Consider the following 26,844-nt stretch of genomic DNA (forward strand, 5'->3'; position numbering starts at 1 on the left):
GGTCCATAAATTACCATATAGCATATATTAACACAATTTGTTGTTGACAAAGGACAGCTGGATATATAAAGGGTGCCATTACCTTCAGTAGCTTAGGGTCTCATCAACCCTAAATCCGGCCCTGGGGGTGTGTGATGGCGGCTAAAATATACTCAGAGTTGAGAGTAGATTTCATGCTCTTTATTCCGCTCATAGTGGTGAGGAGGAATGGAAGTTCCCCCAGAATATCTGCTTTATATACATTATTTACACAATGGGGCCCACGTGATTGGCTAATTCCGGGATTCTCCTGTTGGCCAATCAGGTTGCGGATTCACTTCCACCTGGAGCTGGATTGGGTGGCTCCTGTGGACGAATCAGACTGCTGCCTTCTGGATCCTATTGTTCTAGGACCAATCAGACTGCTGCATTCTGAATCCTACTGTTCTAGGACCAATCAGACTGTTGCATTTTTGATCCTATTCAACTCAGTTCTTAAAGAAATGGGAGTGCCTGATCACCTCATCTGTCTCCTGATAAATCTCTATGTGGGACAAGAAGCTACAGTTAGAACTGGATATGGAACAACTGACTGGTTCAAAATTGGGAAAGGAGTACGGCAAGGCTGTATATTGTCTCCCTGCTTATTTAACTTATATGCAGAATTCATCATGCGAGAGGCTGGGCTGGATGAATCCCAAGCTGGAATTAAGATCGCCGGAAGAAATATCAACAACCTCAGATATGCAGATGACACAACCTTGATGGCAGAAAGTGAGGAGGAATTAAAGAACCTCTTAATGAGGGTGAAAGAGGAGAGCGCAAAATATGGTCTGAAGCTCAACATCAAAAAAACGAAGATCATTGCCACTGGTCCCCTCACCTCCTGGCAAATAGAAGGGGAAGAAATGGAGGCAGTGAGAGATTTTAATTTCTTGGGCTCCATGATCACGGCAGATGGTGACAGCAGTCACGAAATTAAAAGACGCCTGCTCCTTGGGAGAAAGGCGATGGCAAACCTAGACAACATCTTAAAAAGCAGAGACATCACCTTGCCAACAAAGGTCCGTATAGTAAAAGCCATGGTTTTCCCAGTAGTGATGTATGGAAGTGAGAGCTGGACGATCAAGAAGGCTGATCGACGAAGAATTGATGCTTTTGAATTCTGGTGCTGGAGGAGACTCTTGAGAGTCCCCTGGACTGCAAGAAGATCAAACGCATCCATTCTGAAGGAAATCAGCCCTGAGTGCTCACTGGAAGGACAGATCGTGAAGCTGAGGCTCCAATACTTTGGCCACCTCATGAGAAGAGAAGACTCCCTGGAAAAGACCCTGATGTTGGGAAAGATGGAGGGCACAAGGAGAAGGGGACGACAGAGGACGAGATGGTGGGACAGTCTTCTCGAAGCTACAAACATGAGTCTGACCAAACTGCGGGAGGCAGTGGAAGACAGGAGTGCCTGGCGTGCTCTGGTCCAGGGGGTCATGAAGAGTCGGACACGACTAAACAACAACAACATTCCTCTCAGTACATAACAGCGGCCAACTTGAAGGGCTTTATAAAGGGGTGAGGCAAAAGTCATGGGGGACAAAGGCTATAGGGGACAAATAACTCGGACACACGACTGCTTTTGAGGGTGTCTCTCGCTCGTGGGCTTCCCATAATGGGCACCTGGTTGGTCCCTGTGGATGCCGGACTGAATGGCCCCTTTGGCCTAATCTAATGAGAGAGCATAATTCTCATGCTCTCTCAGAGGCACTGACTCTGTTTGCCAGTCAGGCTGAACCTGTTGAATTGCCTGCCAGGCAACTATCCAAAGCATAGGAGCCCTGCTGCCAGGAATGCCACATTCACTTGGGACTCTTCCTTTTGTGGCTGCTATCTTGTTCTACACACCCACCCAGGACAGAACACTCCCTTCTGGCTTGGGGAGAGTGAAGAGAAAACAGGTGAAGAGAAACCTCAGTTCCCGCCGCCCCCATCCCTTGTATAAAGCGTCCCAAATGTAGCTGAATGGCTGCCTTTTGTGCCCTTAAACCTCTTGCGCTCACATTTGCAGCCTGATTCAGCTACAGGCCTCAGCTCAGTTTAACTCTCCTCTTAAAATCTGTATTATTTTAATTAAATAAACCAGCTAGTTGATGGAATTTACTCTGTTTCCTTCCCTTGCAACCTTTCTTTTTGTGCAAAGGATTTTTCAACACTGCCTCAGGAAGCTGGTTCTGGACATTTGGGCAGATGGAGTGGAGATGTCAAACTTCTGCAACACATAGATACTTATCCAAGTTTGACAATGCTTTAAAATGTCATATTTATTCATATTTTTCGTGTGAAAGCTATTCGTATACTTTACTCGAATCCAGGATTACCCACCAGATCTGCCAATCCCCAAAATTAGTTTTTTCAGAAGACCATGTTCAAGTCAGTGGAAAAGAGCTCATCACTTTGACAATTGAAGACAGGCTAATATTTTATTTTTCAGCCAGCTGATAAGGCTAGAGAAATGGCAGGAAAGGGTGGCAGCATTATTTTTTCTGAGGCTGCTTTCCATTCAGAATTGTTACATCAGGGAACAACTGTAACTTATACTTTCAACAAGTCACATATTTTCTGGGACAAGGAGTGTCTGAATGGGAGAAAGAGAAAAAGCAGCACAGATTTTTTTCTGACATAAATTCTGTTTGTTAAGGCATTCCACTCTAAAGCTTTATAACTCTTAATTTGCTCTTTATTTCAAATGGGACTATTTCACAAGCTGCTATGGTTTTCTGTAACATGCCCCTCCTGGAAACTACAGCATATAAAAGGTTAGGGTGTCAATTGAGAGATAGCCTTTTCCCCTTTTATTTATTTTTAGCTTTGCTAGCTTTGTGCCTGGCGTGCTCTGGTCCATGGGGTCACGAAGAGTCGGACACGACTAAATGACTAAAAAACAACAACAACAACAACAACAGCTTTGTAATGGGCAATGATGCTTAGCTGATGAGTTTAGCTGAAGATGCTTGCTTAATGGCTTCTGATCACTTGCTGTTTGTCAATGAATGCCAGTGACTGGTGACTGCTGACCTAGATGGGATGTAAATATAATAAAGCATTTTAATCACATCTGGAGATAAGTTGTGGATATTATTTGGAACCACCATGCCTGCATTGAATTCTAATAAATTTCAAGCTGCAGTCTCCCTGCACTCTTCTTGCCCCCACAAAATAATCTCAGTCCCAAAAGTTGATTTTTCAAAATTATTTTACTGAGGTTCATTAAAGATACATGTCAAGAAGTACAATTAACACAAAGAAAAAACAATAAACTGAATAAAATGCAAACTATTAACTATTCAGGTGGCCAGCCCAGGGTGTAGCTATGCAGCAGTAAGGAAAAAAAGGTCAATTGCACTGGAGAAATACCTTCAATCAGCAAAGTATGGTGTGTATGATCAATAAAGCATTAATCTCTCTCAATCAACACCCACTGCTCTAATTACCCAAATTTGACCATCAATAACGACTGGCACATTTATATTGCTTTGTTTTTTTGTTTTATTTTTCTTCCTCATGAGATTTCACATAGGAAAAAGCAAGTATCATAAAAGAACTATTCAAAATAATGAAGAAAGCCAACTATTCTGTTGCTGTGGAATGGTGAGAGGAGATGAGTGGCTGACACAATGGATGCTTGTTCCTTCCAGTGTTGCTGAGCCAATATGGCTTCTTAGTATTCTGGGAAGCTGCAGGCTATAAAGCAAGCCAGATGATGACTAGGGCACAAGTGATACAAGTCTTGTTTTGACGTTTCCCAAACACCAGTTAGGGCACAGAATTGTGCTTACCATGCTGCAGTACAGGTGGCAAAGACGACACATTTTGCAAACTGCACTGCATCCTCAAATAGCCAGCCAGCGGAACACTTTCAGTCAGTCCAGAAGTTGCCAACTCCCAGTATGGGGAAGAACCCGTGTTATCCTTAAGGACCCACTAGCTATACTTTTGATGGATAAAGCCACTCTACTTTCAAGAGAACTTGACTTCGCAGTTGTTGCAGTTCCAACTGAAGTATTAAATGCCAAGCCATTCAATCAGGAAACCGTTTAAGAAATCACCACTTTCTTTGTATCAGGTAAAATGCTGTTCCTTCCATCTGTGCTAAAACTATTATTATTTATTAGTATTTTTATCCCACCCTTCCTTCCAAAGGAGCCCAGGACAGCAAATGCACAAATGATAAATAAATCTAAAAATATTCCCAATGCTAATTACACAGAAAGAAGTTGCTTACATGGACATTATGGGATGAAAGCAGGAATGCTTACAGCATCTACCAGTTTTTAATTTTGATGGACAGTTCAACTGCCTTGCTTTCATTTTCATTTATACAGACAAAATTATTTGCAAAGGACATAGCACTGATATTTAAGAGATCTGGTCCATTTGCAGTATATTTTCCATGGCTGACATCTACACTCAGCTAACAATGGCAACTAGTGACAGAAGCAAAGTTGAATAATGGGGCAATGTATAAATGCTTATATATAGGTGCTTATGGGTCATTCCTTATATCTGAAGCTCCCTCAAAAAATTCTAACAAAGCCTGCTTTCCATTTGGAAGTGGAAAAGGCCAAGTTCTTTGGAAGAACTTAAATGGGTGAGAATCAGTTACTATACAATAAGGAGAAATAGTGCAGTGTTATTTATTTCACTAAAGGTTAGTTTTGTCATTTGTAACCTTTAATGAGTCCATGGATCCTACAGATTAGGGCTGCAAACCCTATACTCAGTTTCCTGGATACAAGCCTCACTGAACTCAATGAGACAACTTTTGAGTATGCATTTATAGTATTGTGCTGCAAGACTACAGTTGTGTGCACACTTAGTTAGGAATACATCCCTCAGACAGTAGGATTGCTCAAGACTGGGTTGTGCATAGCTGTTTTTAATTTTTTGTTAATTATCTGTAGATATTTGCTCATGCTGGTGGCCAAGACGCTGTAGACATTTTGTCATCTCACTTTTTGACGATGCAGTGACTTATTGATTGGTACCGTTGCCTCATCCATCACTGGCACACACTTGACTCAAAAGGTAGTGACACATTTGATTTCCTTCCACCCCCACGTTGCACAAAGGCTTAGAGCAGACTATTAAAAATAATGTACTGCCTGTATCTGAAGCAAATACTGTTGTCATCGTTACTTAAACCTTTTTGTGCACCAATCCTAAAAATGCTGACATGCCTATGTTGGTAAAATTGATGTGTCTGTACCAGAGCAAGTAGATGTAAGATGACATTGATGTGTTTTTTTCCTTTCTTTGTGTCATGCCCCACACTACCTCCTGTGGCACATGTAAATCACCTCCCGTAACATGCAAGCTCTTGAGTTTGTGCAAATACTCTTTACATTAATTTCTGTTTATCACATTTTTATCCCATACTTCTTTCAAGCTCAGAGCAATATATGTAGGAGGTTGTCTCATTTTATGTTCACAACAACCTCAGGGTCAGAGCTAAGGGTCTGAATATAGCCACACGCAAACACAATACACTAGCTGCACTGTACATAAAAAACCTTCAGTTATTTTGGTGGACCAAAAATAAATACTTGAATGACTAAGATGAAATAAAGTAACTAACAGAATTAATCCTTCTAAAACCACCTAGTGATCTAACCCCCGCTGCTGTCAATGCATTAAATCTGTTGCTATTGCATCCTTGATAGCTGACCATCCCCTCTCTGCAAATAAAGCTCTACCTTTCTTCAAGGTAGGCTGTTCACTGTTGAACAACTCTTACAATCACACCATTCTTCCTGTTTTGTTTATCTCCTTTTTCCTGCATTTTAAGTCATTCATTTGGTTCCTACCAACTGGATCAATGGAAAACCTATTTGCTCCATCATTTATGTGAGAGCCTTTGAACTACCAGTATTTGAAGCCTCTTTTCCAGGCTCAACACACCCAAGACCTTCAATCTTTCCTCATTGTGACTTAGTCTCCAAGTCCCCCTCACCATCTTTGTTGTTCTGCCATCACATTTGCTTTAATGTTGTATGCTTGTGCATTTTAAAGCCCTGCTATGTTAAAAGAAATTTGGAAGGATAAGTTGCAAATATCCTAATAAGTATTTTGTTGTACCTTTTTTTTAAAAAAACTAATTTAAAGTAACTCATCCTTGGCGATTCCTGTTTGAGTGAAAGCCAGCACAAAGAGTTGCCATCACACACACAGCCCACCCCCCTCAGGGCTGCTATGCCTTGGAGAGATTTGTGCAGACTATAAGAACCGGGTGGCGCTGTGGGGACGCTGTGTGGAGGAGCTGGGATGCGGGTGGCGCTGTGGGTAAAACCTCAGTCCCTAGGACTTGCCGATTGTATGGTCGGCGGTTCGAATCCCCGCGGCGGGGTGAGCTCCCGTCGTTCGGTCCCAGCTCCTACCCACCTAGCAGTTCGAAAGCACCCCTAAGTGCAAGTAGATAAATAGGTACCGCTTTATAGCGGGAAGGTAAACGGTGTTTCCGTGTGCTGCGCTGGTGCTGGCTCACCAGCTGCTGCTTCGTCACACTGGCCACGTGACCAGGAAGTGTCTTCGGACGGCGCCGGCTCACGGCCTTTAGAGCGAGATGAGCATGCAACCCTAGAGTCAGACACGACTGGCCCGTACGGGCAGGGGTACCGTTACCTTTATAAGAACCATGGCCAAACACATGCACATGCATGCTGAGTACAGCACACACACCCCAGTGATTCTTAGATAACTGTCATTCAAATACATTTTGCCTTGGACAATGGAGATAGAACATAGCCATTATGGCTAATAGACACTGATACCCTTATCCTCCATGAATTTGTCTAATCCTCTTTTAAAGCAATCCAATGGGATCACTACCTCTTGTGGGAACTAATTCTATAATTTAAGTATGCACTGTGCGAAGAAGTACTTGTCTATGTCCTAAATCTTCCTACCATGTATAATTCTATACACCTCTTATGTCTCCTCTTACTCCTTTTTTCTAAACTAAAAAGCCCCATATGTTGCAACTTTGTCCTCCTGATAATTTTGGTTGCCCTTTTCTGAGCCCTTTCCAGCTCACACAATATCCATTCTGAGGTGAAGTCACTAAAACTGTACATACTTTTATTTTCAGTTCCTTTCCTAATGATTCTTAATGTGGAGTCTGCCTTTTTTTCAGCTGCTGGACAATGGATCAGCATCTATATCGGAGTATCTACTACAACCCTGATGTTTTATTCCTGGGGAGGTAGCACCAGTTCAGATCCTATGAGCGTATATGTGAAACTAGGATTCTTTGCCCCAGGTCCAGCCCTTTACACTTGTTTGCATTGAGTTGCATTTGTCATTTTACTTCCTGTCCCGCCAGTTAGGAGAAATCCTGTTGGAGTTCCTTGCAATCCCTTTTTGTACTTTGTCAAAAGCTTTTTGTAAGTCTAAGCACACATATTAAGCTATCATCATGCTTATTGACATTCCCAAAGGCATCTAAAGGGTTAGTGAAAAAGCAGCTGTAGTGGCACAATAATTCTGTATTTAATATTGCTTTCCAGCCTGTAACTGGGGATCTTTTGGCCATCCAGATGTGGCTGAACAAAAACTCCCATCTTTCCTTCCCATGGTTGCTGGGTCTAATGGGAGTTGTAGTTCTGCAACTCCCAGAGGGCCAAACGATTCCTTTTTGAAAATTGATGTCACTTTTTCAGGTATGGAGGCTGATCTTAAGGATAAGTTGCATGTTTTTGTTACAAAGCCAACAGGAGAAGTCGAGGCAACACAGCATCTGGTGGAGCCTTCCGGACCTGGCTATTCTGAGGGTGCCAGAAGGCTCGGGGTTGCTTTTCCTCGGCTGGCCCTCTGGAAAGAAGCGAAGCCTCCCCTTCCCGCCGAGACTCAAGACGAACTGAGGCAGCCGGTGTGCTTGAGCCGGAGTTAAAACCCCGCGCCCCTCTTGGGTGCCCTTACGCGGGGGCAAGTCCCGCTGCGCCCAGAGCGGCGCTTACTCCCAAGGAAGCCGGCTGGAGCCCAGGTCCCTGAAGCGCGCCTGCGGGAGGAAGTAGCGCCGGGGCCGCCCGCCCGCCCACCTGGGCTTCCCGGCTCCTCGGCGCCCGCTTCTTCGCTCGCTGAGGAGAGAAGAGGCGGCTGGGACCTGGCAAGGAGACGAGGCCGACCGCCGGAGAAGCAGCGCCCGCTTTCTCCCTGCTCCAGGTCTTTACCTCACAGGGACTAAGTGAGGGCCGCTGGCCTCATTAAGGCGGCAGCAGCAGCGCTCGTCAGGCAGAGAAGGGTTAATCGCCGCCGCGCTCTTCGCGGCGCTGCTGCTGAGGTTGCTGTTGCCGCCGCCGCCGCCAAGCGCGGAGGGATACAGAGCAGGAACCTTGAACGTGGCGGTGCTGAGGCCCCGAAGCCCAAAAATGTCTGCCTGAGGGGAGGCCCCGCAAGTTCCGTCGAGACGGGGCGGGGGAGCGAGAAAGGCAGACCGGCAGGCGCGGGCGGGCGGGGGAAGGAAAGGGAGGCCACGGGCGGCAGTCGACGGAGCGGCCGAGCGCGAAGAGGGCAGGACGAAGAAAGAAAAGGAAGGACGCGCTGAGGGAGAGGAGAGCGCGCGGCATTCTCGCCCCTCCGCTCCGTCTTCCTCCTCCGCTGCTGCTGCTTCTCTCCGGACTGACTCCGGGGCGGGGGTGACGCTGCCGCCGCCGCCGCCGCCGCCGCCTTAGAAGGAGAAGAGCCACTTGGACCCGGGCAGCGGGGCCGGGAACCGGGTAAAGGCAGGCAGGCGTCGCGGAGGGAGGGAGGGAGCGGGAGAAGCGGGCAGGGGTGGGGACCGAGGGGAAGGGAAGCCGGTGGCGGCCGGAGGGGGCTCCTTCCCCGCTCGGAGGGAGGAGAAGCGGGGACGCGCACGGCCCGGGGCGCGCGCCTGGGCAGTATCGCGCCCGGTGCTGAGAGGCTCCGGTGCCCTTTTTTGGGGAGGGGGCCGCGGGATGGGCGGGCAGGAGACCCCCTCTCGGCGCGGGGGCGGCAGGGCTGCTCCTCTGGCTCTTCCGCGCAGGCCGGCGGGGTTGTCCCTCCGCGCCCCCAACTAGTGGCCCCTGTTCCTGCACACACGCCGCCTTCTCCGGTTCTCTTTCCCGCGAGAAGCCCCTCAAACTCCGGGTTCCTGGCGGCGCTTCGCTGGCGCGGAAGTGGCTGGCGGAGAGGTGGGCGAGAGACTTATTGTTCGCAGCCTGGTCGAGGGGAGGGAGTCGAGCGCCTGCCCGCCTTTCCATCGGCCCAGCCGCTCACTTCCCCGCTCGGCCTGCTCGGAGGACTTTGCCTCCGCTTCGTTCTTCCCCTTCGGGGCTGCTCCCTCCTGTTAGGCATCCCCTCTTGCCCGCTTCCCGAGCCCGGGCTTCCAGCTCAGCGGCGCGCCTTTCTTCCCCAAGGCGAGGATTCAATTCTGTGGATGCGAACATCTCTGGGATGGAGGAGGGAGGGAGGAAAGAAACTTCCACGGAGTTGGCTCTGCTGCTGCTGCTGCTTTTGGGTGCCTTTGAGATGCGGGGGAAAGGAGAAAGAATGATCTTTGGCTTTGCGAGGGGCTGCTCAAGGCTAAGGATGCCGTCCTCCTTGTTTTGGTTAACGCGCCTCTCCCTTTCCCTTTTGTTGCCGCTTAGGACCCTCCGTAAGTGGATGAAGATGAATCCTCAGCAGCAGCGGATGGCCGCTATAGGGACAGACAAGGAATTGAGCGACCTGCTGGACTTCAGCGCGGTAGGATATTCTTCGAAGTCCTCTTATGGCTTCTCCACGGTAAAGCGGACCGAGAAGTGGGGCAGCTGCGTGCAGGGCTTGGTTGCTTCTGGCTCAGCCAAAGGGGAAACTTGGATGTAATAACTAAACTCCCGTATTGAAGGCTCTGGGTCAGTCATCTTAACTGGTTAAAATCCAGCTGACCTATAGATAGCCATTGGATAGCTCTTCTCGTTTGTTTTCTACAGATAGCTCAAAGGGTGTTTGTTTTTTCTGTAAAAATGCAGTGTAGGTAATGGGGAGGGGGACCCCAAGCAGCTTAATCCTAATCCTATTTGCTCAGAAGAGTGGGACCTGCCTTCATGTATCCATAATTAGGGTTGTAGTCTGGGTTCAATTCTGTGCATGGTTGCTCAGAAGTAAACCTCATTGAGTTGAATTGGACTTACTCTCAGGTAAGTCTGTGTAGGATTGCAGCCCTAGTATCCTTACTCCTGTTTTGCACTGTAATATTAGATTGGAAGCAAGTCATGATGTCCCACAATGTCTTACATTATTATTTTTTAAATCAAGTGTATTTTGTGAAAGTAAAATACAGAATACTTACTTGGCTTTGTTAGGTTATCCTGCACTTGTAGTATTTTGACCAATAGACCTATTATATTGAGTAATAAACTGGATATGTTACTGACCTTAAAAATTGTACCACTAATTCTCTGTGTTATGAAACATTTTTAAGCACAGTTAATGCTATTAATTTTTCTATGAATGTATTCCCAGCTTTTTTTACATTCCAAATATACATAACTGAATTAGTTTTCATTCCATGCTGACTGAAATGCATCCACTTGTTTTGCAGATGTTTTCTCCACCTCTTAATAGTGGGAAAACTAGACCAACAACACTAGGAAGCAGCCAGTTCAGTGGATCAGGTAAGAGGCATCTGAAAAACATAAAAGTTCAAGAGCAATGCTGTTGTATTATGTTATATATAAAATCTTAATTTGTATATGACAAACTTTTGTGGATGAAATATATAGTTTTCAAGGAGTTAAAACAAATGCAGTATAAACACTTTAAAAATGAGTTAGTTTTCTGCTGGAATCTCTAGTTTGTTGATGCTGTGGAATGAGTTTAAAGGTTAATTCAATTGAGAATATTGGGTTTGCAGGAAGACAGGTATTCATGAAAATGTGGATATTCAGTTTTTTTGTCAGTAATTTGGGATTATATTATTTCTTTTGAATTTTAAAAAACTTTTAGTGATTTAAGTAACACTTAACATAAATTCAGAATATTGAAGTTGAAAGCCTTTTGTGTAATGTATCCAAAATTAAGGCATAAAGCAAGACTAGAATAAAGTACAGCTAAATAGGGAAAACAGTGTTTCGTTTCTAGAGTTCACCTGGTCAAATTAAGTAGGAAAAGAGAGGCAAATGTATAATGTATATTGAACAGATGTGTATTTATGTGTGCATAAACCATTTAAATTAGGAGATGAAGTATTTGCTGAGGAAATAAAATTTGAAATTGAGTTGTATTGAAGATAATGCTTTTCTTTCAAAATGCTGTAAATTGCAATGGCAGCAGTGCAGAGCTGTTATTCTGTGTTCCAGTGCTCCTACAACCTTGTGCCTAAAACATGTTTTCTGGCATTCTTCTCTCCTGCATATGTTACGTATACTTTCATATCCTACTTTAAATTCACAGTAGGCATAATTGAGCTGCAGATTTAAAATAGATGACTATTTTAGTTTGACCAGTGTAGAATGATATGAGATTGCATTATTGGAAAGCATTTTCGGAGAATTGTGTTGATCTGTTGTACTTGTTGTCTTTTATAGATAAGGAAAATAAAACATATTATCAAATGCTACATTATTAGTTTTGGAAGCACTGTTGCATTTTTATTTGTGTTGACTTCTAATTGTCAGGGGTAATCTAGTAAGTATTTCCATAATCTAACTGGGAATCTGAGTCTTGTCCTTCCTCACAAATCTTTGGTATTCTATCTGAACTTGAATTACCCAAGGAGATTAACTTCTGAATGGCTAAAAAGCAAGCAGGTCTGTCTACTAGTTTTGAGTCTTTTAATATTGTTGCGGCAAAGTCTGAATTAAACTCTCAACAAGTATTGTTGAATGAAAATTAATATTTAGATTGCTGTTGGATCATTTTAAAAAGGTTTTGGTATATTTCATAGTAGACCCAGTGTAGACATAATGCTTCCTGGTGTCTAATCATAGTGAAGTGATTTGGAGTGCCTTGTGTGCTTGCAGTTTTCTTTGTCATGAGGGCATTTCTTCCCCTACTTCATTTAAGAAATAACTATTAATAGCATTGTATCTACATCAGTGATATTGTTAATCATAGATAAACCAAACATAACTTTCAAACTTGTAACAATGGTTATTGGACTGCTGTTGGAGAATACAGATAAAGAAACATAACTGTGTTTTAATTTTCCTGTACAGCTTGATGTGGAGTTGCAAGTATATGCCATTTTTCTTTGGGAAATGAATATGGCTGCAAACAGAAAGCTTCCCAAGGCTTTCTCATTTCCTAGAAAATATCAGCTGCAAGCAGCTGCAATTGTAGCATAGTATACACAGTTTTCTGAAGCAGAGTTATGGAAGCAGAGAATGACAATCTGTTTTTCAGCATAAATATGTGAGAGGCTTATTGTATTGAAATATATGCCATATTTATGATATAACCTTAAACATATATTTTGAGAGGTTTGTCTATAATTTCAAAATGTGTAGATTTCATGTTCACAAGTAACCCTCACGTCTGCATCCTTCATGTTAAATATTAATGTAAATCTTCTGGATCTCAGTAGTGGTTTTGTGCTTTGTGCTCAATTTGTTAAAACCTGTTACATGAACCTGAACGGAATTGTCTCTTTCAAAAACCTATAATCTAAAACTGAGACTTGACAAAATCTTCCAGTAGTTGAATTTTATGTGCATGTGAGAGACATTAATTTTTTAACTTGTTGCAAATAATTTGCAGTCACATGGAGTAAGTTAGGAATCCTGTGCACATTTATATCAGAATAAGTCACACTGAATACTCAGTGACTACTTAAAAAAGTCAACATGGAAGATTGTGGCTGTAAAATTTACTAGAGACATTAAGGATCAGTTATCTACAGAAAACTTTCATCATTTGTGTCTTGCTGATGGTGAAACTAAGAAGCTCTGATGGTGAAACTAAGAAGCTCTTCTACTAAGAAGAGCTCTGATAGATCAGGCCAAAAGCATATCATGTCCAGCATCCTGTTCTCACAGTGGCCAACCAGATGCTTATGGGAAGCCTGCAAGCAAGACCCAAGTGAGATTCAGAGGTCTATTGCCTCGGACAGTGGAGGCAGAACATAACCACCATAGCTAGTAGACATTGACATTCATATTAATGAATTTGTTCAATCCACTTTCAAAGCCACCCAAATTGGAGGGCATGGCTACCTCTTGTGGGAGCAGATTTCATAGTATAACTCTATGCTGTGTGAAGAAATACTTTTTTGTCTCCCCTGAATCCTCCAACGTTCAACTTCATTGGATGGTTCTAGCTTCTAGTATTATGAGAGAGGGAGAAAAACTTCACGACATCATACATAAACTCTATCATGCCCCCTTAATCCTCCCCCCACCACAAAACTAAAAAGCCCCAGGTGTTGTAACTTTTCGTCATGGAGTTGTTCCAGCCCCTTTATTATTTTGGTTGCCTTTTTCTGAAAAAAATCCAGCTCTAAAATAACCTTTTTTTGAGGTGAGGCAACCATAACACAGATCACATAATACTAATTCTGTTATGACTATGCTGGCTGGCTGTACATTTCCAAGCTCAATTCAAAGTGCTGGTTTTAACCCATAAAACTCATTATGGCTCAGGATCCAAATATATTCTGGAATGCCTCGCCTCTCTTCTGTTGTTTCTATAAAATGCCATTCTGTCTTTCCATGTGTCTTCACCAGTCTGGTTGATTTGTACTAAGGTCTAAAGGTCTACTGTCTGCTTGTGTGAAGTTTGCCATTTGCTTCACAGACAGTAGCTTGTATTTGATGACTGGGCTTCTTAGCTTGAATACTCAGACACTCTTACCTGGTTAGTGGGATCAATTCCAGTTTGTTTTGGAAGTACTTAGTCCCTACCTTGCTTTCAGTCTGTGTGCAGCAGGAGTGGGAGCGGCCGCCAAGACCATATAACACCGGTCTTGAAAGACCTACATTGGCTCCCAGTACGTTTCCGAGCACAATTCAAAGTGTTGGTGCTGATCTTTAAAGCCCTAAACGGCCTTGGTCCAGTATATCTGAAGGAGCGTCTCCACCCCCATCGTTCTGCCTGGACACTGAGGTCCAGCTCCGAGGGCCTTCTGGCGGTTCCCTCACTGTGAGAGGCCAAGTTACAGGGAACCAGGCAGAGGGCCTTCTCGGTAGTGGCGCCTGCCCTGTGGAACGCCCTCCCATCAGATGTCAAAGCGATAAACAACTACCTGACATTCAGAAGACATCTGAAGGCAGCCCTGTTCAGGGAAGTTATTAATATGTGACATTTTAGTGTATTTTTCATCTTTGTTGGAAGCCGCCCTTAGTGGCTGGGGAAACCCAGCCAGATGGGCGGGGTACAAATAATAATAATAATAATAATAATAATAATAATAATAATAATAATAATTAATTTTTCAGTCCCCAGGGGCTGCTGTTCTCTTGTGGCAGCTTTTAGCGGCCACTTGTCCCTCTTAAGGGGTCAGAGGCAAAAGTGGGTGGAGAAGTGGGTACAACTCTTAAGTAGGCTGCATTGCAGCCATGCAAATGTCAAAAGCCTCTAAACACCTGTAGGCATTATCACAGGTCAAAGGCACATTCCAGCCAGGACAAAGATTTTGAAGAGGATGCAGGGCTGATGAGGGGTATGGCCTTGGGGCCAGAGCACTGTATTTGGACCCTGTGTATGAGAATTTCCTCCCTGGCATAGACACTTCCTCAATCTATAGATGATTCATCCCCAGTTGTACTTCGGGGCTTGTTACTGTTACCATGATGTGATAATGATACACTTACTGGGATTTCATGAATATTAGTACTGTAGCACATTCCCTTTGCAGGGAATCAGGAGTTGGATGTTGGCTTCCTGGGTTTTTGTAGGTCTGGGTTTTCTTCAAGGGGAAGGGTTTCTTACAGAGATGTGGAACAAAATGCCATCAGTATGCTCATGGCACGCAGTTGCGTCTCAGATGGCAAGTTTCTTACTTTATGGCAGATGCCACATGCATGGTTCCTATAAAAATATTGTTGCTTGTGTTTTGCTTCCTGATGTTTAATCACTGATAAATTGTTTTATGTCTTGTTAGCCCTCTTGAGCTTCTCTGAGGAAATGCAGGCTATAAGGATATATATCAAATATATGTTTGTGTGCGCACACTCACGCGCACACACAACTGAATCCGCATAAGGGTGGCTGATGTGGTCTAAACTAAAGTAGTGAAATTACATCAATGATGGCATTAGCCTCTCCTACTTGTTTGTTTGTTAGATGTAAGGTGTGTCTGGAGTCACCCTCATTTTGGAACAGCAGGCATTGGCAGTGTATAGAAACACACTTTAATGAATGAAATCTGGGAAGAAGGCTGTAACGTTCTTTCTTGGGGGTGGGGCTAGTGACAGCTGTTCATGACATCATAGCATTGAGGCTTGACTGTTGCAGTTGGCTTGATGGAGTGGCACTTTGTACACTGTTTGGGAGCTGTATTTGATACAGACCAGGGTATCATTGCTTTCTGCAGTATCAGTTGATGTCAGTAATGCAGATTTTTTTTTGGGGGGGGTTGTTCTGCTCAGAATGAATGCATATCTGATTTAATGTGTTTTATTTACCCCACTTTCCCCCCTAAATATCTATTTTTCAATTTGATTCTAAATATCTGGAAACATTTTCTAGTAGCCAAAAGTAATTGAGATACTTGTTTAGAAAATAGATAGATAGATAGTGCACTTAGTGGTTTAAGTATTGTATTCAAAGCTCTACTTAGAAATTGTATCTGTTGGGGTGTTTAGAAATATTTCAAAATGGCAATGCAGTAGTATTAGAGTTTAAGAAAAATGTGAAGATGTTAAGAACGCTTAAGTTGCTGACTTAAATCATACCTGAACAGCTAAAGACATAGATATAATATTTCTGGGAATTTTGGAATCACTGAGAAAAATATTTTTTCTGGGGGCTGAAAGCCAGAAATGTATACATTACTTTGTTAGCTAACCTTCACTAACAATATATATAACTTACCTAGAATATTCAGTTATACTAGCATATTTATGACATTTGCAGAGCAATCCTTTGCATGTTTACTCAAAAGGAAGACCTGCTCTGTTTAGTGGTGAGTGTACAGAGGATTGTAGCCTCAAAAGTATAGTGTCTTGGGCTGCAATCCTGTACCCACATAGCTGGCAGTAAACTCCATTGAATTCAGTGGGGTTTACTTCTGAGTAGACATGTATAGGCTTCTTGTTAGTTTTGTAGCAGGATGTTTATGTAGTAAAGGGATATGGGTGGCGTTGTGGTCTAAACTACTGAGCCTCTTGGGCTTGCAGATCAGAAAGTCAGCAGTTCGAATCCATGCAGTGGTGAGCTCCTGTTGCTCTGTCCTAGCTTCTGCCAACCTAGCAGTTCAAAAGCACATGACTGCAAGTAAATAAAAAGGTACCACTGCAGCGGGGAGGTAAACAGCATTTTCATGTGCTCTGGAACTCGTCACAGTGTCCTGTTGCACCAGAAGCAGTTTAATCATGCTGGCCACATGACCTGGAAAGCTGTTTGTGGACAAACACCGGCTCCCTCAGCCGGAAAGCAAGATGAGCGCTGCACCCCATAGTTGTCTTTGATTGGACTTAACCATCCAAGGGTCCTTTGCCTTTATCTGTACCTATGTAATAGTAGTTTGAGAGGAGAGGTGAAAAGGTTGACCACAAGGGAAGAGCCAGGTCAGTAGAGCAGCTTTTAGAATATTCAAACTTAAATTAAAAGAAGGCAAAGATCAATTTGCAAACAGCAAAGGGATGGTAGTATAAAGATGGCAGCACTTCTAGGTATAGAGATGCATATTGGAGTTGAATGTTGCATGTGTCTGTAGTAAACACAAACTGTCATGCTCTAAGGTTGTAGAGTAAAGTACTCATACCATTCAGTTTGAGTAAGGAAAACATTGCTTTAAAAAGTATCTCATTTATTTTTTTAAAATGCCAAATACATATTCCCCCACCAAAATGTCATTTTTTTCAACTAGAAAACCGGGTGGGTGGGAAGGCCTAGGAAAAAAGTCCTGTTTCTCCCCACCCCGATTTCAGGGTTTACCACATTGTATGCAATCTAATATACTTAGGCAGCCATGTCTGGGCTGAGATTATTTCCTAGGTGACTTGCTGTGCCCCAGAGATTCTGCAGCAAAGTGGCAGTTGGATCATCTGGGAACTGGGAGAGAAGCATGTAACATTTTTGTCCTCTCAGCACCTCGTGCATCAGCCACTAGGGCTGAGGCAGATAGAAACATCGGCAGCAACCACCCAGTGGGAAGTGGTGGTCTGTGTGGAACTGACTTCAGCCCTCAGTTCTAGGCCAGGAGATTGCAGAATGGCATTTGTTGTAACATACAGAACAAGGAGATTTAATAAAAACACACCTTTGTCTGCTGTAGTTTCTATTGTGTCAATGTTTATTTCATTATGTTTTAAATACATGGTAAGTCATCTCAAGAACTTCAGTTAGTAAGTGGGGTATACTTAATAATATAAATATAGATATATACATGCTTCCTATGAATAGTCACCTGAAACAGCTAGGCACAACTTTACTGTTCAGTTTTTCTTTTATCCATCCCTGCTACCTTCTGTGACTTTATTCATATTGTGAGTGAATTTTTAGCTCTCCATGTTTAAATGTCAATAAGTGGTTTTTATCTCAAGCTCCTCTGAAGAAAGGCAGGATATAAGTGTTTTAAATAAATATGAGTGATGTGTTTGTTTGTTGTGTTAAAATGTTATGAGACATTGCATTCTAAAAGTAGGTGGAATTTCTAGCCTACAATAATTAGTTGCTGGGAGCAAATTATATTGGTGCATCATTCTTCAATTCCTAGTTACTGCCTGTGAGTAGTATCTGACAAGCAAAACATGGACTTGGCTTTTACAAGCTGAAGAAAGCACAATATTCTCTGTGTGTTACTGTAATCTTCAGATTGACAGCAGGCTCACATAAATTTTCTGTTCCCTGGAAGATTGCCAAGGGTGGGCTGGCTTCTGAAGCCATCAACAAACTTCTACTATGATGGGACTTGCAAATTTTTTAAACATGTTTTTACTCTGGGCTAAAAATGTGATTGTTGGTTTGCATTGTATCTACATAATACTTGTTTCATCTTTGAATATTGTACTTATGGCTTTTTTAGTTTAATATATTTATAAATGTTAAAGTTTAAAAATTTGCAATGGGGATTGCCTTGGAACCATAAATAATCTGTTCTATATTCATTGGAGGAAGAGAATGGGTATAATAATTATAGTAGGACAAATTCTTTGTTTATTTTGGCTTTTGAAACTTGGGTTTTGAGTTGCATCTGACACTTTAAGGAAGTACTTGAACCTGAGATTGTGTCTAATGTCATGAGGTCTCTGGGAGACCTTTAGGTGGGTCTTCATTATTTTTCTGGAGAATTCAGTAGTTGTCTTTTTAGAAAGCATTTAAAGCAGTGGTAGCTAAACTGCAGCCCTCCAGATATTGTTGGACTCCTAATTGCCATCCGTCCCAGCCATTATGGCCAATGGTCAGCGATGCTGAGAGCTGTAGTCCAGCAACATCTGGAGTGCCATTGATTAGACATACCTGTTTTAGAGAGATCTTGGGTTGTGCTGAATATTTCCATGGGAAAATTTAAAGAGAGTTGTAGATAAGCCAACTTGTTACCATGTCAAAAGATAAAAAAGAGTCTGTCTGCCTCTAACCCTTGTCTTTTCTTGGTGATGAATGCTGCTTATGACTCAGCCACTACAGTGGTACCTCAGGTCTGCACATGCGCGGGTTGTGATTCGCCGCTTCCGTGCATGCGCGTGATGTCATTTTGACCATCTGCGCACGCGTGAGCGGCGAAACCCGGAAGTAACGCATTCCGTTACTTCCGGGTTGCTGCAGAGCGCAACCTGAAAGTGTTCAACCTGAAGCAACTTCAACCCGAGGTATGACTGTATTAGTAATTGCTTCACTCTCTAGTCTGGTGTAAGCATGCATCAGTTTCTAACTTTGAACATATTCTTTTGAAAGTTTAGTTTATCTTAGCATTTTGTGAGTGACACAATGATTTTTGGCTAACCGTAATGGTCAATTTCTTTTCTTGCAGCAAGGATGAGATAATTGATGATTTTATGACTTGAATGAATGTTTTGTATCTCTACATTTAGAAAACAAAGCTGTGGTTACAAACACAACATTCAAAAGCATAAAGGACATACTTTTGGTGAAGATGTTAACTGAATACTAAGGAAAAGAAACAAAACAAGCTTTTGTTACATTTTATAATGTGGCGCTATGTATGAGCTAACCATGCTTCTAAATGTATCCAATTTGTAGAACTTGTTAGGTTTTTACATGTTGTGGGGATGGTATGGGAGCTGTGCTGAAGAAAGAAAAGTCTTAACATTTTCTAAATAAGACAGAAAAATTTCATTATCTGCTAGGTCCAAGGGTCCCTTTTGATCATACTATCAAGCTTATCTGGATTTGTAAGCGCATTGGTTTTTTAAAGGATTTGAGTAATTTTAATATCTTTGCTTTTTTTGCGTAATAACCAGCCTTATATAACCAATGTGCTTGAAGTTTGATTAATACACGAATGGGTTAATGCCACAGAGTAAGTTGTCTTGCCAGGCTTAGCTAGGTCACTCCCCCTCACTTTGAGAGGAAAGTAATCAAGTCCTTTGTTCTCCTTCAGTCTACTTGAAAAGCTCAAGGTGATGTGGTATAAACTGATTGCTCCAAGTTCAGACCGCATGGCTTTTACAAGCTATTATTGAGTTCTATACCAATAATTCAGAAACTTTCACCACTGTAACCGCCTCTCTTTTCTTACTGATGTATGGAAAACCACATGAACCTGACATGCAAAGAGTTTGTAAGCAAATCATTTTTAACTTACATGTGGTCTTTTTCTATGCTAGAGGAAGAGGGTAATTTTGGAAGGAACTCACAAGGGCATTTTGAAAGGTCTAATGGCCTATATTTCCATGATTTCCTTTGCTGCATATTTTCATAGAATTGTAGAGTTGGAAGGGACCCAAGGGTCATCTAGTCCAACCCCCTGTGATGCAGGACTCTTAGCTAAAGCATCCATGGCAGATGGCCATCCAAACTCTGTTTCAAAATGTTCAAGGAAGGAGAGACCAACACCTCTTGTAGGAGTCTGTTCCACTGCTGAACAGCTATTACTGTCAGAAAGTTTTTCCTTTCTTGTAATTTGAAACCATTGGATAGAGTCATCTCCTCCAGAGCAGGAGAAAACAAGCATGCTCCCTCTTTCATGTGACAGTCCTTAAGATATTTGAAGATGACTATCATTTCTCCTCTCAGTCTCCTCTTGAGACTGGAAAAGTGGAGACTTGAGAGGAGAAATGATAGTATGTTTAGCCTGGAAAGACCCAGCTCCTTCAAGCGTTCCTCGTAAGGCTTAGTTTCCAGAGCTTTTGATCATCTTGGTTGCCTTTCTCTGCATATGTTCCATCTTGTTAATATCCAATCTGTTCAGGTCATTTTGAATTCTGACAGTCTTCTGCAGCATTAGCTACCCCTCCCAGTTTGCTGTCATCTGCAAATTGGATGAACATCCCCTCAATTCCTTCATCCAAGTCATTTATAAAGATGTTGAACAACAATGGGCCCAGGACAGAACCCTGCAGCACCCCACTTGTCACTATTTCCCAGGATTATGAGAAAACATTAATGAGTACTTATTGGGTTTGATCAGTCAACCAGCTACAGATCCACCTAACAGTCACCTTACTCAACCCACATTTTACCAGTTTCCTCATGAGAATATCATGAGCCTTACTGAAATCAAGATTCACTATGTCTACAGCATTTCCCTGATCCACCAAGTTTGTAATTCCATCAAAAGAGATCAGATTGGTTTGACATGACTTATTTTTGAGAAACCCATGCTGGGTCTTGGTAATCACAGCTTCCTTTCCTAAATGCTCACAGACTGACAGTTGGATTATCTGTTCTAGGACCTTCACAGGTCGGTAGTTACCTGGGTCTTCCTTTTTCCGTTTTTTGAAGATTTGATTTTAAATCTCTGCTCAGGTTCTCTCGACAAAGAGTACTTGTTCCAAACCTGGGTATTGGCATCCAAGGAATTCTCCTTTTATGTACCTTTTTATTTTCCTTGCCAACCAACAGTTTTTGCATTTAACTTGGATTTAATTTTATCACTATTGTTGTTTTTATTCTTTTAAATCTATTTTTGCAGTATTGTAAAACATCTAGAATGTCTAATGAGACAAGTGGGTGATGTATAAACATAAAGTGCTGCTCTGCTTTAAGGAAGGGGCCTGGGGAAATTAAAAGTTTCAAATGTGCTTGTTGCAGGATACCACTATTGCAATGGCATTATGGTGTTGCTTCACAAGAATGTTGGCTCATTTTGTCAGGAAAGGAAGGCTAGAACAAAGCACACTTGAAAGTTCCCACCAACGCTCCCCGCCCCCCAGGCCATCTTTTAAATTGATGTGGGAATGTCTCTCACTACACTGGTACAAGACCTCCAGAAATCTTCCTTGTATCTCTATACATATGTCATATGCAAATGCAGTAAAAAATTGTTGATTAATGACCTCACCTTGAAAGTTATTTTGCAGCTCCTCCTAATGGAGCTGTGATGATAAATTGAAATTGACAGCTGCCAATTTCAAGTGATAAAATTGACTGCTAAAATTTAAGATTCTTTCTTTGGAGCCTCTGAGATCAGAGATGTTTGAATATGACACTCTTTCTGGCGGCATATGCAGTGACAAGAAAAGGCTCCAAATTTAATAAGTGCTGAATTTTGCCTGCAAAGTAAGAATATTAGGATTGAGCTCCTAGTTTTCCTTCCTTTGCAGCCATTCACTGAACATGAATGTGATACCATACCTGGGAAATGTGGCGAAACTTCACCCCAAGCAATCTGGAAGCCCAACCTCCAATGCCTGATGGGCCTAAATAGGATTGTGGCAGTTGTGGTTGGTGGGGTGGTACAGGTAGGGTGGCATTGCTCTTTTCTCTTCTAAACACTGAGTGTCTTCAGTTCCTCAGAGGGAGAGCTGTGGGGAGTTGTGTTGTGACATGCTGCCAATCCAACACGTCTGTCACCATTCCTGCAGTGTAGTGAGCTTCCTGGGACTCCCTTTCAGTAACGGGCAGCAATGCTTAGTGTTCGGAAGCAACAGTGCCCTACCTGTGTGCCATACTCAGTACTACCAACCAGTGGCATGGAAGTTCCTCACCAGTGCTGTAGATGTCCCTCTTAAATTATATCTTATAAACATCTCAAAAGTATGTCTTTACGAGTTCAGGTTTATCATATCCAGTGATATCCCTAAGTTCCAGCAGATCCTGCAATAGAAGCTGGATTTTACCTTTTAGAGCCCTAAAAGGTCTTGATTTAACACTGTTGCCATCCCAAGTCATCCTGTCAGTTGAGATGCTAGAGGGCCCTCAACGGATGTGATCTTGGACAGGAGCTGTTTGGGCTATAAACTGGAACTGTCTCTTCCAGCTCCTACTTTATGGGAGTCTCTCCCAGTGAAGCTTGCTGATATCTGTTCAACACTGTGAACCTTTATACAATCTTTATAAAGCTGGTCAAAACTGGCTTATTTACCTTATGTTTTGTTTGTATTTAATTGTTACTGTTCTTGTTCTACAATAAAAGGGTTGGAGTTTGAGAAATAATATACAGGCGGCAACCATTTTGCATAGGTGTTTTATTCTAGGGCATAGAATATTATTTTCAGGCACCTTTTCCAGCCAGCTAATATTACCATAACGCAGAAGATTCATGTTAATACAACAATTGAGGAGTCTTTCTTCAAGTTACAATTAACCTTATTATATTAAACTGAAAACATGAAATTTAGACATTAATACTTATAAACCTTGTTACAGTTAAATGTAATCAAATGAATTTATATGCTTGATCAATATTATATGCATATATTCTTTTATAAAGTCATGGTGTTTAAAACCTTTGCAGCCAAGTAGGCACAACAAACTGCTTGTCAGGTGGGAAAAATATTCCCAAATCAATTTCCTCTGGAAAACAGCCTTGTCCATTGTTATCTTCTGAAGTTAATGGATTAAATTCACTTTGACAGTTGGAGACATGTATCAGTGTCTTGCCTGTGGCCATGATCTAATAATCATGGATATGGTAACAAGTTGTCTAAAGATTCTGTGATCAAGGTGTTGTTGGGTTTGTTTTTGACAAATGTATTCTGCTTGCAAAAATGGGATTTGGCTAATAAGAACGTATTGCTCGTTTTTTATTCTACATAAAAGAGGAGTGGTGGTGGAACTAGTCCTAAAAAAATAAAGGGATTGACTCAGTGGATTGGATCCAGATTCCAGATTAAGTCAGTTGTAATTGAATCCCATTGAAATCTGCTAACTTAGCCTGGATCCAGCCCAATGAGTTCTCCTTAGCTTGTTATTGGGGGATGAAGTTTAGAGGCAGAAGAAGTCTCATTTAATGACACTGTGAGCCAAGACTGACCAGAAAGTAGGTGGAAAAAATGAAAGGCATTGCACACAGTTGACCTTTTAATAGAGAGAGGGAGAGATTAATGATTTGGAAGATGCCTTCATGGTAACTTAAAAGTGGTTGAATCGTACTGGAAGTGAAGTTAGACAACTGTCCAACTGCTTCTTGGGATTAACCACATCTGCTTCTTAGTGTGCATCTCTCATTTAATTTATAATACTTTCTTTAACAATATGAAAAAACCCCTCAAACATTTTAAGAGAATAAAAACTTATTGGTTACTTTCAAATCTGTTAATTGACCAGCTATTTTCTATAGGTATATTTTCTATAGTTTGTATAGTCAGCTTCATTTTACACAAATTCTGAAGCCGTATTGCTGTTATGGAGATGGGTGGGATTTTGTTTTGCCTTTTATAAAGTAAATGTTATAGGATAGCAGGGTTTCCGTTCTGTAAATGCTTCTGTGAATTCACAAAAGCCATGGTATCTCAAAACTGAGCAAGTATGTGAGGATTGTTCATAGGTGAGAATATCAAAAGCCAGCTTTCATAATGCCTTTTACTTAGTTGCAATGCTGTTCTTTTGATTAATGATAAAATCAGTTATTGTCACTGATATACTGTCTGTGATCCTGTGTACAGAAGCACATGTGTCTGCTTTTTAAAAAAGCTGCCTCCCAGATCTCAACTGGTTCCCCCTGATGGTGAGATTCTTAAATGCTATAACTCGTATGTGAAAATTATTATATTTTGTTCTGTTTGGCTCAATAGTTGCATGGTTTCTTACATATGTTCCATAACTTGTATGGTTAACTCCTGCCCTCACTACCTGTCCCAGCTCTACTGTCTCAAGTAGAATTGTCATTGATAAACCAATAAATTAGATGACTAGTTTCAGTCTTGTTAGATAAACGGCGTTTTAGAATCTGTGGTGAGTTTCTTTTTCTATGAATACCCTAGCATGGGTAATTAAAGAGAGGGCATATTCAATACCTATTTTTGGTAGGTGGCGCTGCCTCTAGGTATGTAGAAATGAAAGGATCCACCTTCAGTTATAGGTTGCATTTCCCCCCTCTTTTTCTTTTTTCTTTAATAAATTTGCATTCTAATTTTTTCTTCTTTTTACACCTGTATGTATCTGATATGTTAAAAACCTTGGTGGGAAATTTTAAACATATTTTGTGTGTGTCTGGTGAGCCACCATCTCAGCTTTCCTAATGTGAATTAAATTCTGCTATTTTAAAGAATAACATTATTTCCTTTTCATTATATTAGTGCTCTACATTTGTATTTGGGGCTTTTGTAGTACTGTTATTTTTCATATTGCTTCCAACTTGCTTAATCCACAGTTATTGCATAATTGTTCTTGATATTATTTTCTTCACTTGTTTTGGAAAACAAATCCCCTTACCCTAACTTGACCTTGAGAGTCACCAGTAAATAAAGTCAGTTCATAAAAGCTGTTGGCAGTATTATCCTGACTGTCACTTTCCCCTCATGTCTTTTGCAAAGGCCTCAGCGATTACCCTGTTAAGCATTAAATTCTAACAGTGTAACTTTATTGCATAATTCAAAATACCCTCTCCTCAAAATTGTGTTAAATGTTTTGTCATGGTTACAGTTAGACACATACTGTAACTACCGTATTTTTCAGTGTATAAGACTAGGTTTCCCCCCTAAAAAATTATATCCAAAATTTGGGGGCGTCTTATACATGGATAGATCTCCCTCCATCTTCTGAAATCAGAGTCCCCCAAAATAGGGGGCGTCTTATACATGGGGGCGTCTTATAGACGGAAAAATATGGCATATTGCTTTGCTGGTTTCTTTTCTATAAATGCAATCTGCAGTAATAGTAGTTACAGCTTTAGGATGAACGTATGTGGGAAATAGAATGTAATATATTTGAAATTTGACTACATCAGATGAGGATGAATGGCTTCTAGTCCTTTTAACACTAGAAAGGATTTGGCATGCACCACATTTCAGCACATCTATCTTGGTGTCAGTGTTACTCCAACCTCACACTTGTGTTAGTTATGTATGGCACTGGAGTAGCTTTGAATTGGGTTAACTTGCTGTTGAGTCTCAGGACAAAGCCATGGTAGTAAGTAAATGTATTTTGATGAACACAGTCCTTGCACAGCTGCCTAGTCACTGCTAATGTTACCTTGTGTGGCATGCATGGTTTTTATACTAAAATGTATAGGAAGCCAGTTGGAAGGTGCTCACATGACACAGAAAATACACCACAGAAGTAATAATTCAGCATTATAATAGTTAAGCTTCCAGGTTCTGAGCAGAAGCAGGAGTCCTTTTTAAAGAATGTTAAGTTCTATGGCTATAAAATGTCTTTACAGTGCCACTGTTTGCTAGATCTGTTAAACTACCAAAGATATAAAGTAGGGTTCTCTAGATTTAGAAATATTTATATTGTGCATTTTACAGTGTTAGTTTCCTATAATTGGTTTTAGTTGAGTACCAACCCCCATTCACATTTTAAAAACCAACCTTTATGGAGATTTTACATGAGTTTGAAAGTAAAAATAAATTTAATAGCTGGTTTTAAAGGCAAACTCCACTACAGATGAATCTCAAGTGGTGTCCACAGCCCTGTCCTATCCTGTTGTGTTGGATTAGTTCCCATTAGTACGGTTTGAGGATGTGGACAAGGTGCTTGGATTGGTTCTTCTGGATCCTCTGCTGTCTCTTGAGGCTCAGTGGCATGAAATGCCTTCCATTGGCTCTGGCTGGTGGCCCAGCTTGTGCCCCTATCTGGACAGAATAGCCTAACTACTGTTGTCTGTACTCTGGTAACCTCTAGGTTAGATTACTGCAATGTGTTATATGTAGGGCTGCCTCTGGAGACAGTTCAGAAACTTCAGCTGGTACAGCCAGGTTGCTCACCAGGACAAGATAGTTTGAGCATACAACTGCAATCCTGTTAGGCATCAGGTGAAAACATTGCTCTTCAACCAGGCTCATTAACATCCTATATCCTTTTAAATGTGTTGATGGAAGGGGGGCTATTTGTTTGCTTTGGTTTTGTTTTTATTATTATTTTGTTTTTATCTTGTGAGCAGCCCTGAGATCCACGGATGAAGGTTGGTATACAAATTTAATAAATAGTAGTAATAATAATAAATTATAGCTAATGTTTGTTGAAACAAGCCATAGTTAAGATTAACTAACTGTGGTTAATCAAAAATGGAAGTGAAGGTTTCCAATTTCCTCCTTCTAACTGCACTGGAAGAGGCAAGGAACAGTACATGAACCAGAGTCTTTCTGCATCTATTTTTTGTCACCATAAACCATGGGTTTAGCCAAAGCAGAGATAACACCAAAGAGTGCA

General features: G+C 41.7%; 2 protein-coding genes and 1 long non-coding RNA gene across 32 annotated transcripts in view; 1 reads left to right on the forward strand and 2 right to left on the reverse strand.

The window, feature by feature from the left end:
• LOC310693676 overlaps positions 1-26,844 on the reverse strand; it is a 111,289-nt gene that overhangs the window by 57,525 nt on the left and 26,920 nt on the right. The gene's annotated exons all lie outside the window — the stretch shown is intronic.
• LOC310693802 (uncharacterized protein) lies at positions 3,206-9,431 on the reverse strand (the record flags this gene model as incomplete). The annotated part of the gene is made up of 3 exons (XM_083476180.1): positions 3,206-6,243; positions 6,649-9,188; positions 9,293-9,431. 2 exons carry the CDS (start codon positions 9,429-9,431, stop codon positions 8,206-8,208), a joined length of 1,122 nt encoding a protein of 373 aa, XP_083332306.1. The 3' UTR covers positions 3,206-6,243; positions 6,649-8,205.
• Positions 8,087-26,844, forward strand: part of TCF12 (transcription factor 12) — a 147,273-nt gene continuing 128,515 nt past the window's right edge. For 13 of the 30 annotated variants that reach the window (XM_083475732.1, XM_083475721.1, XM_083475725.1 and 10 more), the window contains exons 1-3: positions 8,604-8,741; positions 9,633-9,729; positions 10,568-10,640. Coding sequence is in view for 17 of the 30 variants with exons in the window: in XM_083475740.1 (XP_083331866.1) it covers positions 9,649-9,729; positions 10,568-10,640 (154 nt within the window). In the remaining 13 variants the exon portion in view is untranslated. Of the gene's footprint in view, positions 8,188-8,603; positions 8,742-9,042; positions 9,177-9,632; positions 9,769-10,567; positions 10,641-26,844 lie in introns of those variants that run through there. The other 17 variants (XM_083475720.1, XM_083475726.1, XM_083475729.1 and 14 more) reach the window with 9 other exon arrangements.

The sequence above is a fragment of the Podarcis liolepis genome (assembly GCF_965112155.1).
Source record: "Podarcis liolepis genome assembly, chromosome: 14".
Lineage (NCBI taxonomy): Eukaryota > Metazoa > Chordata > Lepidosauria > Squamata > Lacertidae > Podarcis > Podarcis liolepis.